Below are 12,318 nucleotides of genomic sequence, written 5' to 3'. Positions count from 1 at the left end.
CTGCATACTGCAGTTATACTGCACTCTTACTGCAATAGTGTTTCGTAAGGGTGACTCCATCTGGGATTGATGGTTCGGCCTTGTCTGTCGGTGTTCCACTGACCATGTGAGACATAAACACTTACAAGCCTAGCTAGAACAGGCTTGAATAAGCAGCGGGCGCACTATCACTTACAAGCTACAACAGGCTTTATCAGGAATCAAGGTGAGACCCAGATGCAGACTGTCAATGTAACAATGTTTACTATCACTTACAAGATACAACAGGCTTTATCAGGAATCAAGGTGAGACCCAGATGCAGACTGTCAATGTAACAATGTTTACTATCACTTACAAGATACAACAGGCTTTATCAGGAATCAAGGTGAGACCCAGATGCAGACTGTCAATGTAACAATGTTTACTATCACTTACAAGATACAACAGGCTTTATCAGGAATCAAGGTAAGACCCCGATGCAGACTGTCAATGTAACAATGTTTACTATCACTTACAAGATACAACAGGCTTTATCAGGAATCAAGGTAAGACCCAGATGCAGACTGTCAATGTAACAATGTTTATTGTAACGGGCAGGCAAAGACAGGTCAAGGCAGGCAGGGGTCGATAATCCAGGGTAAGGCAAAGGTACAGGATGGCAGGCGGACTCAGGGTCTGGCAGAGAGGTCAGGCGGGCAGGTACAGGGTCAGGACAGGCAAAGGTCAAAAACCAGGAGGACGAGGAAAGAGAGGCTGGGAAACGATAGGAGATGACAGGAAAAATGCTGGTAAACTTGAACGAACAAGACAAACTGGCAACAAACAGACAGAACACAGGTATAAATACCCAGGGAAGAATTGGGAAGATGGGTGACACCTGGAGGGGGGGGGGTGGAGACAAGCACAAGGACAGGTGAAACAGATCAGGGAGTGACCCCCCCCCCCCCTCTTAGGGACGCCACCTGGCGTTCCACCTGGGCGGATACCTGGTTGACTGGGGTGACGGCGGTGAAAGTTGGCGATGAGGGCCGGGTCCAAGATGTCTTTAGCGGGAACCCAGCACCTCTCCTCCTCTAACCCTCCCAGTAAACCAGGTACTGGAAACCCCTGCCCCATTGTCGAACCCTCAGGAGGCGCCTCACGGTGTATGCTGGCTGGCCACCGATGACACGGGGGGAGGGATGGGCCTAGAAACAGAAGACAAGGGTCAGTCAGACATGGTTTTGACTCTAGACAAAGAAAAGGTAGGACAAATATGGAGGGTGCAGGGTAACAGAGGATGAACAGCAGAGGGGCTAATGATCTTGGAGTGGGGGGGGGGGGGGGGGTCTCGGATTCCGGGGGTGTAGCTGCGGCCCTATAGCGACGTGCCAATGCCTCAGGCTTGACCTTCTTGGATACCGGTCGGTGCTGCAGAAGCGAAGTGGCCCGGGCCTTACTGAACCCCTCCCGGAGGTCCTGGTAGTCTGCAGAGCTGGCGGAGAGGTCCCGGGGCAATTTCCAAGCCCCCAGGAAGACGTCCCGGGGCAGGCAGAGCTGACTTCTGGCAATGAGTGTGGCATGACGGGCTCCAGCCCACAATGGCACCAGTAGCGCAGTCAATGGAGGGATTGTGTTGCTGGAGCCAAGAGAATCACAATACTACGGGAACCTGCGGAGACTCAACCAGCAGGAATTGGATAACCCTGCTGTGGTTCCCCGACACTCGTAGGTTGACGGGGGCAGTCTGGTGGGTGACCCGGCCTATAGAGCGCCCGTCCAGCGCTCTACCACCCATGGGAATGGAGAGGGGTTGAGTGGGGATGCCCAGCTTGGACGCCAGGGTAAAGTCCATGAGACTCACATCGGCCCCCGAGTCGATGAGTACCTGGAGAGACTTGGACTGGTCGCCCCACAGCAGGTTGGCATAGAGAGGGGGGCGAGTAAGGGGAGAAGAACAATTCTCTTTCAGACCCACCAGTGTACTCACTCCAACGAATGAGCTAGCTCTCTTGAAGGGACAGGTAGACACAAAATGACCGGCAGTACCGCAATACAGACAACTCTGGGTCTCAAGTCTACGTACGCTTTTGGCTGGAGACAGCCTAGCTCTGCTGAGCTGCATCGGCTCGGGAAGAGGTGAATCGTCAGTCTCCGGAGGTTCTTGGAGGGACTCGGGTAAGCTCGTATCCTCTCGTGGACGTAGACGCCGGGGACCTCCGGAGTTTATCAGCTGCAAGGTGGGATCCCTGAGTGAGCGATTGGGATGGCAATCAATCCCCTTCTCCCTCCTTCATTCCCGTAGCCGACCATCGATCCGGATGATTAAAGCGATGAGTGAGTCGAGATCCGTCGGTAGTTCCCTGGCTGCCAGCTCATCCTTTACCTCCTCTGTTAATCCATGCAGGAACGTGTCGAACATCGCTTCCGGGTTCCAGGTACCCTCCGCTGCTAGCGTGCAGAACTCCACCGCATTGTGTGCCACACTGAGGGTGTCCTGCCGAAGCTGGAGTAACTTCCGGGCAGCCTCTCTCCCGGACACCGGAGCCTCGAACACCTTTCTCACCTCCGCCACGAATACCTCCAGACTGAGGCAGACGGCGGATTGTTGCTCGCACACCGCCGTGGCCCAGGCGAGTGTCCTCCCGGACATCAGCATAATAATATACGCTATCGTCGAGCAGTCAGAGGGGAACGAAGAAGGCTGCAGCTTGAAAACGAGGGAGCACTGAGAGAGAAAGGCCCAGCAGGTTCTGAAATCTCCATCATAGCACTCAGAGGGAGGTAAGCGGGGTTCCCGGGGAAACCGGGGTGACGGCGCTGCTACTAGCCAGGTTACAGAGAGGCTGGGAGGTTACCGTTGTGGTTGGCTGCTTAGTAGGCAACCCACGGACTTGCTCCCGCAAAATATCCAATGCTTGGTCGTGACGTTGGGCCGTGGCCTGGAACCCCTCTATCACAACGCAAAGCAACTCCTCATGCCTACCAATGGTGGCTCCTTAGGAGGAGATGGCAACAAACAGACAGAGAACACAGGTATAAATACACATGGGATAATTGGGAAGATGGGCGACACCTGGAGGAGGGTGGAGACAAGCACACGGACAGGTGAAACAGATCAGGACGTGACAGGCTTGAGTAAGCAGTGGATGCACTATCAATATCCACCTTCATAATACGGATATAGCCTGAGCTAGAATGTGAAGCTAACTGAAAGCGGGCTAGCTTTATACAGTAAGCCTGAGTAGATCTAGCTTGCTTCATAGTATACCCCTTAGATCCTGACAAAATGCTTAAGATGGTTTTTGGGGGGGTATTTAAGCTCTGAAGATCAATTCCCCAAGTTCATCAGTAGTTATCTTGAACCTGTTCGCAAAAAAAAGAAAAAACATAGTGGGAAATACAGAAGTACTTCCTTCTACTTCGCTGAGATCAGCTCATCCAAAATGTAGGAATACAAACTTGAAAACACTGATTATCATGACAATTTAGTCCACGGAGTGAAACTACCGAACAGGAGGTAGCCTTCATTCCATATTGTCCATTTTACTTTGACCTGTCCTGTTTTTGTTATGTAGTGTCATACATCAAAGCACATATTTATTTGATTGGGCGCTATTTAGGCCAATGGATCGGAGACATGTTATATACATACATATACTAGCCGGCAACCACCTGGTTACTCAATCCTGCACCTTAGAGGTTGCTGCCCTAACTATATACATAGACATGGAATCACCGGTCACATTAATAATGTTAAATACAGTGCATTCGGAAAGTATTCAGACCCTTTGATTTTTTCCACATTTTGTTACGTTACAGCCTCTTTCAAAAATGTATTCAATCGTTTTTTTCCCCCTCATCAATCTACACTCCATACCATAATGACAAAGCAAAAACAGTTTTTTTAGAAATGTTTGCTAATTTATTAAAAATAAAAAACATATTACATTTACATAAGTATTCAGACCCTTTACTCAGTATTTTCAAATCAAATCAAATGTAATTGGTCACATAGACGTGTTTAGCAGATGTTATTGCGGGTGTAGCGAAGTCTGAGGTCCTGAGCGCTCTGGAGCAGCTTTTCTTCAAGGATCTCTCTGTACTTTGCTCCGTTCATCTTTACCTCGATCCTGACTAGTCTCCCAGGACCTGCTGCTGAAAAACACCCCCACAGCATGATGCTGCCACCACCATGCTTCCCCGTAGGGATGGTGCCAGGGTTTCCTCCAGATGTGACGCTTGACCTAGGTAATGTTATCTGACATGTTGCAGGTACAGTAGACCAAAAGTTTATAAAGGTAGACCAAGGTAATATGATATGACATACTGTATGTTGCAGATACCTTCATAAATGTATACTGGACCTAACGTGTATGCCTTGCCATCACTCAGCTTTGAATTTAATTTAATTTATTTGGGTGAAATCCTAATACAACAATATGTAATATATTCCCAGAGGATGGCAACGTATTAATTAAAGTGTGTAAAGGACACTGCTTGTGATTTGAAGAGAGAACCAGTACATCACAGACAGTAGTTGATAGCACACAACCAGAGCTTCTAACTACATCGTTTTAGATTGCCTTCTGGCATGTTTGGAAAGCATATGTGCTTATTTTAAATGGGTCGAATCTATGTATTATTTGGTTTGGTTGAATAGTGAATATTTTTTACCTCAGCTGCATTACCCACTCCAGTCAGCAGATGGCAACGTGTGTATTTTAGGTCGGGGGATGCTGTGTGACGTATAAACCAGTGGACGGACGGTACGCTTCTTTGTTCAAAACAAGCCTGGTAAGGGTGAACTTGGGCCACTTGCTAAACATAGTCGAATTCGAGACACGTTCTGTGTATATTAGACACTGTTTTTTTTTAAACACACGCACATGTCTACGTGTTAACCTGTTTTATTCCACATAGTTAGCTAGCTATTGTAGCTAATGCTATCTAGCTAGCTAACATCCCCGACCATTGAGCTCACTAAGCTAACGTTACTCCCCCACCTTCTAAAGAAGAGAGTGTCTGCTGGACGGAGAAAGAAGCTTCCGTGAAAGAGGAGAAGGAAGAGGAAGCTGTTACGTTGTTTTGTCGGGTAGGTGGCTTGCTAAGTTAGCATTAGCAACTAACCTAAGGTTAATTCTATCTACCTGGTTAAACGTCCCCGACCATGAGCTCACTAAGCTACTCCCCCACTTCTAAAGAAGAGGAGGTCTGCTGGTCGGAGAAAGAAGCTCTGGGACTGAACATCATCTTAAAAGAAGAAGAGGAGGATATTAGAGTGAAAGGAGAGGAAGGTGAAGAAGAAGATGCAGAGTTTGGAGTGAAGAAGGAGAAGGAGGAAGTTGTCACAGTGAAAGAAGAGGAAGATTTCAAAATAATAAAGGAGGAAGAGGAGGCTATTACATTGAAAGAAGAAGATGTTATAGTGAAAGAAGAGCTAGAAACTTTTAGAGTGGAAGAGGAAGAGGAGGATATCTCAATAAAAGAGGAAGATGCCTTGGGAGTGGAGAAGGAGGAGATTGAGACTGAAGATCTGATTGACACAAGTAAGTACGATCTTAAAAACAGGGGCACAAACTCTGTCTGCAGTTATTGAACCAAAGAGTAGAATGCCGGCCCCTTTAAAACTACTGAGGTTCTACACATACCATGATGTCAAACTCAACCTTTTATATTGTTCAGTGATGAAGACATGGATGTCTCACGGGTGGGGTTGTGAATGTAAAATGGGGCAACTGAGCACCTCGATCTCCTGAATATTTTGTCATTCAGGTTAAAAATAAAATAACTTCCTGACCTCTTCTACCAGGGGGACAAACGGTTGGAAGGTTCCATTCAAATCTAAAGGGGTGCAGTTAAACAATCCCTTCATTCATATGGAACGATTCTGTTGTTTAATCTATTAAACTGTTTCCTGTACTCACTTGGCTATTCATTTGGGGGCTCCCAAGTGGCGCAGCGGGTCTAAGGCACTGCATCTCAGAGGTGTCACTACAGACTGTAGTTCGATTCCAGGCTGTATCACAACAATTGGCCCAGCATCGTTCGGTTTGGCCAGGATAGGTCGTCGTTGTAAATAAGATTTTGTTCTTAACTGACTTGCCTAGTTAAATAAAGGTTAAATAAATAGTAATACATTCTTTAGGGTTGTGCGGTATCGCGATTCTCATCCCGTCAAACCGTCCTTCTCTCTTCCCGGGATTTACGGTTTTACTGGCGTGTATGCAAGGGGGTGCGAAAAAACACCATTGAGCGTCTTTTACCAGCATGCTAACACATTTAGCACAAGTAATACGGAATTTCCATGGAGGCTGCTAGCTAAATATGCTAACGAGCGCAAACAAAAATAAAAAAAAGACAGGCAATCCAGCTCATAAAGTTATACTTTATATAGGTAGGAGCTACAGAATTGTTTTTTTTTTCTGGTGAGTTTGGACATTTTGCAAGTGAACGTGAACGAGAGGCATTATCCAAATGAACAATGTTTTGATGCATGCTTGTCTGAAGGAAGAACATTACTGGCTCTGAAGCAGCATGTGTACACACAGTGTCTGTGTGGAGTCTGCAGTCGCTAGGGCAACAGGCACGCCTGCTCTGAGAAGATGGGGGAGGAGCAGAAGGGCTTAGAATAGAGAGGAGGGGGAAAAAACGAAATCAAAAGATACTAGTGGCAGCTGTACAGATGACTCATCCAAATGGCTTTGACTTCTCAAACACAACAGAAAGCTTACACAATATGATGCCCCGTCACCTTATTAATTAAATAACGTACTTAGATAACTAGCAAGATAAACTTAGGGGTTTTGCGTTAACGCACAATTCTTCATTTTCCACACAGGAAAAGAGAAAGCGTAAGAATGATTATCTTGCTGTGTTTTGTGAACACAGATCTAAAATGCTTGTTGTTGTCACTTCGGCGTCAGACACATTTGGTGCTTCAGTTGCACTTCTCCACTCAGATGAGAATTTAGGAACTGGCGTTCTGTCAGCAGACGTTTCTGTCGGCAGACGTTCTAGTTCCGTCGGCAGACGTTCTATCGGCAGACGTTCGGTCGGCAGACGTTCTAGTTCCGTCGGCAGACGTTTTATCAGCAGACGTTTTATCAGCAGACGGCTGACTGATGTAGAGCGACTTTTATCCGGTACTTTTCTCGGTGTAGCCTACTTTTCTCAGGTAAAATGCCAGATTAACTTCAAGCAAAACATTAGGAAATGTAGCTGACTACATTCTCTCTGTGCTAAACATTAGACATGTATCGTTTTTGCTAAAAAAAAAAATACCTTGCTTTTTCATTGTAAGCTCATTTACTTGTGTGGCTGCCAGCCAAATAGCGTTGAACTTCTGTTGTCATCTGATGAAAATGAAGCTATTTTCTGAAAAATGTGTTGCACTATTGTGTTTTCTGTGAAGGTAAACTATAGTTGCACATCCCTGATTGTTCTATATAGAAAACGGGACTCCTGTCAATACACAGCTGGACACCCCCCCCCCCCCCCCCCCCCCTTGGTATTTACAAACAAACACCTGACTGGCTCAACTGTTCTGGGGAACTACGCTAAGCTTCAGAATGTAAAAAATGACAGGTACGCGATCTGTTTTATCTCCTCTAACGCATTGCGCAAGTTGACTGCAGGTATTTACTTAAAAATAGCTACAAATATTAACATGTATAGAAAAACTTCAAATAAATAGTTTAAAGTATTGATGGTACTGTAGAGATTGTTAAAGATGCAAAGAGTGGGTGCCACCAACAAAATGGCTTTGATACATGCGTCTTTTGACTTTTAAATTAATGATATATGGCCTATATATAGAGTCTTGGACAGAGTCCATCAGTAGCTGTGGATGGAATGGAACATTAAATATAGAGTCCTGGACTGAGTCTTGTCCACCAGTCGCTGTGGATGGAGGGGAACATTAAATATAGAGTCCTGGACAGAGTCTTGTCCATCATTCGCTTCAGGTTAAGAGCGTTGGGCTAGTAACCGAAAGGTTGCTGGTTCGAATCCCCGAGCCAACTAGGTGAAAAATATGTCAATGTACCCTTGAGCAAGGTACTTAACTCTAATTGATCTGGATAAGAGTGTCATCTAAATGACAAATCATGTAACAATTTCAATATAATTATGTTTTCGGTTTCACAATAGTTTCATTTCTAAGTACTAAAACATGGGTCGTGGTCCTAGAACAGAGGTCACAAGGTCAAAGGTCAATCAGCTAAAAACCTGCCTCTATGAAAGCAAGGTTCTAGAGTGTTATTATTATTTGTATTATATTGGCCACCAAGTAAATAATAAATAAATGAAAACTGGCCTCAGGTTATTACCAGTCTGGATTAAACCTCATAGGAAGACAGTTTTATCGTGTGGAGGTTTCATTCAGGTCTCTGTTTAACTAAATCCTCAGTATTTCATTGAGGGATCTAGTCTAGATTAAACCTCATAGGAAGACGGTTTTACCATGTGGAGGTTTCATTCAGGTCTCTGTCTTAGTATTTAGCTAAATACTCTGTTTGTCTTTGGCAGGAGAGAGACCAGATTCTCACTCTGACAGCGGGAAGAGTTCTTCAGTGGCACCAGACTCAGAGACGCCCAAACCAGCAAGACAACATCACTGCTCCCACTGTGGAAAGAGTTTTTGGTGGTTAGGGCACCTTAGACACCATAAGAGAACGCACACAGGGGAGAAGCCCTACCAATGCTCCCAGTGTGGAAAGAGATTTACCATGTTAGGGAACCTGAAACAGCATGAGAGGACACACACTGCAGAAAGGCCTTTCAAATGTTCCAAGTGTGGAAAGAGTTTTACATGGTTACGGTACCTGAATAAGCATGAAGAAATACACCTAGTAGGGAGGAAGACCTGCCAATGCTCTCAGTGTGGAAAGAGATTTACTACGTTAGGGTACCTGAAAACACACAAGAGAATACACTCCGGAGAGAAGCCTTACCAATGCTCCCAATGTGGAATGACTTATAACCAGTTAGGGAACCTGAAGTCACATGAGAGAATACACACTGGAGAAAAGCCCTTCCAGTGCTCCCAGTGTGGAAAGAGATTTACTGGTTCAAAGAACCTGAAATTGCACGTGAGAATACATAGAGATAAACATACAAATACACAGGAGGGGAAGGAGGAGGAGAAGACATACCACTGCTCTCATTGCGGAAAGACATTTTCCCGGTCAGAGGACCTGAAATCACATGAGAGAATAGAGAGGCTGTGTTCCGACTTGTGTTTTTGACTTAGAATGTGTTTTTCTTCAAGCCACATGAAATCAATATTGTACACTGAATACACCAAACATTGGGATCACCTTCCTAATATTGAGTTGCACCCCCCCCCCCATTTTGCCCTCAGAACAGCCTCCATTCATCGGGGCATGGACTACAAGATGTTGACTCCAATGCTTCCCATAGTTGTGTCAAGTTGGCTGGATGTCCTTTGGGTAGTGGACCATTTATTTGATACACATGGGAAACTGTTGAGCTTGAAAAACCCAGCCTGGCACCTACTACTATACCCAGTTCAAAGGCAATTCAATATTTTGTCTTGCCCATTCACCCTCTGAATGGCGCGCACACACACACACACACACACACACACACACACACACACACACACACACACACACACACAGGTTTAAAATGTTTTCGTTAACTTGTCTACTCCCCTTCATCTACACTGATTGAAGTGGATTTAACAAGTGAGCTCAATAAGGGATCATAGCTTTCACCTGGACTCACCTGGTCAGTCTAAGTCATGGAAGGAGCAGGTGTTATTAATGTTTTGTATACTCCGTGTATATATGCTTGCCCCAAAAAATTGGCCTATTTTTTATTTTACCTCAAATCAGAATGTATTTTGTTTTAATTATTATCTTTGATCTGATACATGTATAAACACTCAGATATTAATTATTATCTTTGATCTGATACATGTATAAATAATATTAATTATTATCTTTGATCTGATACATGTATAAACCCTCAGATATTAATTATTATCTTTGATCTGACACATGTATAAACCTCAGATATTAATTATTATCTTTGATCTGACACATGTATAAACCTCAGATATTAATTATTATCTTTGATCTGACACATGTATAAACACTCAGATTTTGCTCGTTATATGATTTGGACATGTAATGTAAAGTATTCAATAGATTAGTATAACTTGCATTTCGTGATTCTATAGTTGAATTTAGTCGTTTTCTTTCATTCAGTAAATTTGTGGATGTGTAAGTGAAATGTGTAAATGTAATGGTCGCTACGCTGCTTGCTTAGCGAGTAGCGCACCACTTCGTCCTGATTTGACACCGAGGATCAAACCCAGGACTTCTCTGCCTTGATAGCACACGTGACCACCCTCCTGAATCGTCTTACCAGTCGACGCCACCGTAAAGCTAGCGATTCCTTGGCGCAAGAGGGGACCAGTTCAGGCTGAGGAGTGAGTTTTTACACATTTACTCTTTTGTAAGAGTTGTAATTGTAAGAGTGTGCAAAGCTGTCATCAAGGGGAAGGGTGGTTACTTTGAAGAATCTCAAATATAAAATTAATTTGGATTTGTTTAGCACTTTTTTGGTTACTACATGATTCCATATGTGTGATTATATATATTTGAAAAACCCTGTAAATAAAAACCCTGGAATGATTAGGTGTGTCCAAACTTTTGACTGGTACTGTATATCTTTATAATGTATTGTTACATGTAGCAGCAGTATAGACCTAGTCTGTTCATTATATACATCTACATGATGTATTGTTACACCACGTAGGAGCAGTATAGACCTAGTCTGTTCATTATATACATCTACGTGATGTATTGTTACACCACGTAGGAGCAGTATAGACCTAGTCTGTTCATTATATACATCTACATGATGTATTGTTACACCATGTAGGAGCAGTATAGACCTAGTCTGTTCATTATATACATCTACATGATGTATTGTTACACCACGTAGGTGCAGTATAGACCTAGTCTGTTCATTATATACATCTACATGATGTATTGTTACACCATGTAGGAACAATATAGACCTAGTCTGTTCATTATATACATCTACATGATGTATTGTTACACCATGTAGGAGCAGTATAGACCTAGTCTGTTCATTATATACATCTACATGATGTATTGTTACACCACGTAGGAGCAGTATAGACCTAGTCTGTTCATTATATACATCTACGTGATGTATTGTTACACCACGTAGGAGCAGTATAGACCTAGTCTGTTCATTATATACATCTACATGATGTATTGTTACACCATGTAGGAGCAGTATAGACCTAGTCTGTTCATTATATACATCTAAACTCAGCAAAAAAAGAAACAGCCCTTTTTCAGGACCCTGTCTTTCAAAGATAATTTGTAAAAATCAAAATAACTTCACAGATCTTCATTGTAAAGGGTTTAAACACTGTTTCCCATGCTTGTTCAATAACCAATAAACAAACATTTAATGAACATGCACCTGTGGAACGGTCGTTAAGACACTAACAGCTTACAGACGGTAGGCAATTAAGGTCACAGTTATGAAAACTTAGGACACTAAAGAGGCCTTTCTACTGACTCTGAAAAACACCAAAAGAAAGATGCCCAGGGTCCGTGCTCATCTGCGTGAACGTGCCTTAGGCATGCTGCAAGGAGGCATGAGGACTGCAGATGTGGCCAGGGCAATAAATTGCAATGTCTGTACTGTGAGACGCCTAAGACAGCGCTACAGGGAGACAGGATGGACAGCTGATCGTCCTCGCAGTGGCAGACCATGTGTAACAACACCTGCACAGGATCGGTACATCCGAACATCACACGTGCGGTACAGGTAAAGGATGGCAACAACAACTGCCTGAGTTACACCAGGAACTTACAATCCCTCCATCAGTGCTCAGACTGTCCGCAATAGGCTGAGAGAGGTTGGAGTGAGGGCTTGTAGGCCTGTTGTAAGGCAGGTCCTTACCAGATATCACCGGCAACAACGTCGCCTATGGGCACAAACCCACCGTCGCTGGACCAGACAGGACTGGCAAAAAGTGCTCTTCACTGACGAGTCGCGGTTTTGTCTCACCAGGGGTGATGGTCGAATTCGCGTTTATCGTCGAAGGAATGAGCGTTACAGCGAGGCCTATACTCTGGATCGGGATTGATTTGGAGGTGGAGGGTCCGTCATGGTCTGGGGCGGTGTGTCACAGCATCATTGGACTGAGCTTGTTGTCATTGCAGGCAATCTCAACGTTGTGCGTTACAGGGAAGACATCCTCCTCCCTCATGTGGTACCCTTCCTGCAGGCTCATTCTGACATGACCCTCCAGCATGACAATGCCACCAGCCATACTGCTCGTT

The 12,318-nt window shown here is 44.5% G+C and overlaps 1 protein-coding gene across 1 annotated transcript; it reads left to right on the top strand.

The window, feature by feature from the left end:
- The first annotated feature begins 4,728 nt into the window (after nucleotides 1-4,728).
- On the top strand, nucleotides 4,729-10,624 carry LOC139547150 (zinc finger protein OZF-like). Its single transcript, XM_071356205.1, has 2 exons — nucleotides 4,729-5,508; nucleotides 8,489-10,624. Exons 1-2 carry the CDS (start codon nucleotides 5,130-5,132, stop codon nucleotides 9,205-9,207), a joined length of 1,098 nt encoding a protein of 365 aa, XP_071212306.1. The 5' UTR covers nucleotides 4,729-5,129; the 3' UTR covers nucleotides 9,208-10,624.
- Nucleotides 10,625-12,318: the final 1,694 nt, after the last annotated feature.

The sequence above is a fragment of the Salvelinus alpinus genome, chromosome 2 (assembly GCF_045679555.1).
Source record: "Salvelinus alpinus chromosome 2, SLU_Salpinus.1, whole genome shotgun sequence".
Classification (NCBI taxonomy): Eukaryota; Metazoa; Chordata; class Actinopteri; order Salmoniformes; family Salmonidae; genus Salvelinus; species Salvelinus alpinus.
Note: the sequence above shows the minus strand (reverse complement) of the source record. Positions and strands in the feature narration are given on the sequence as shown.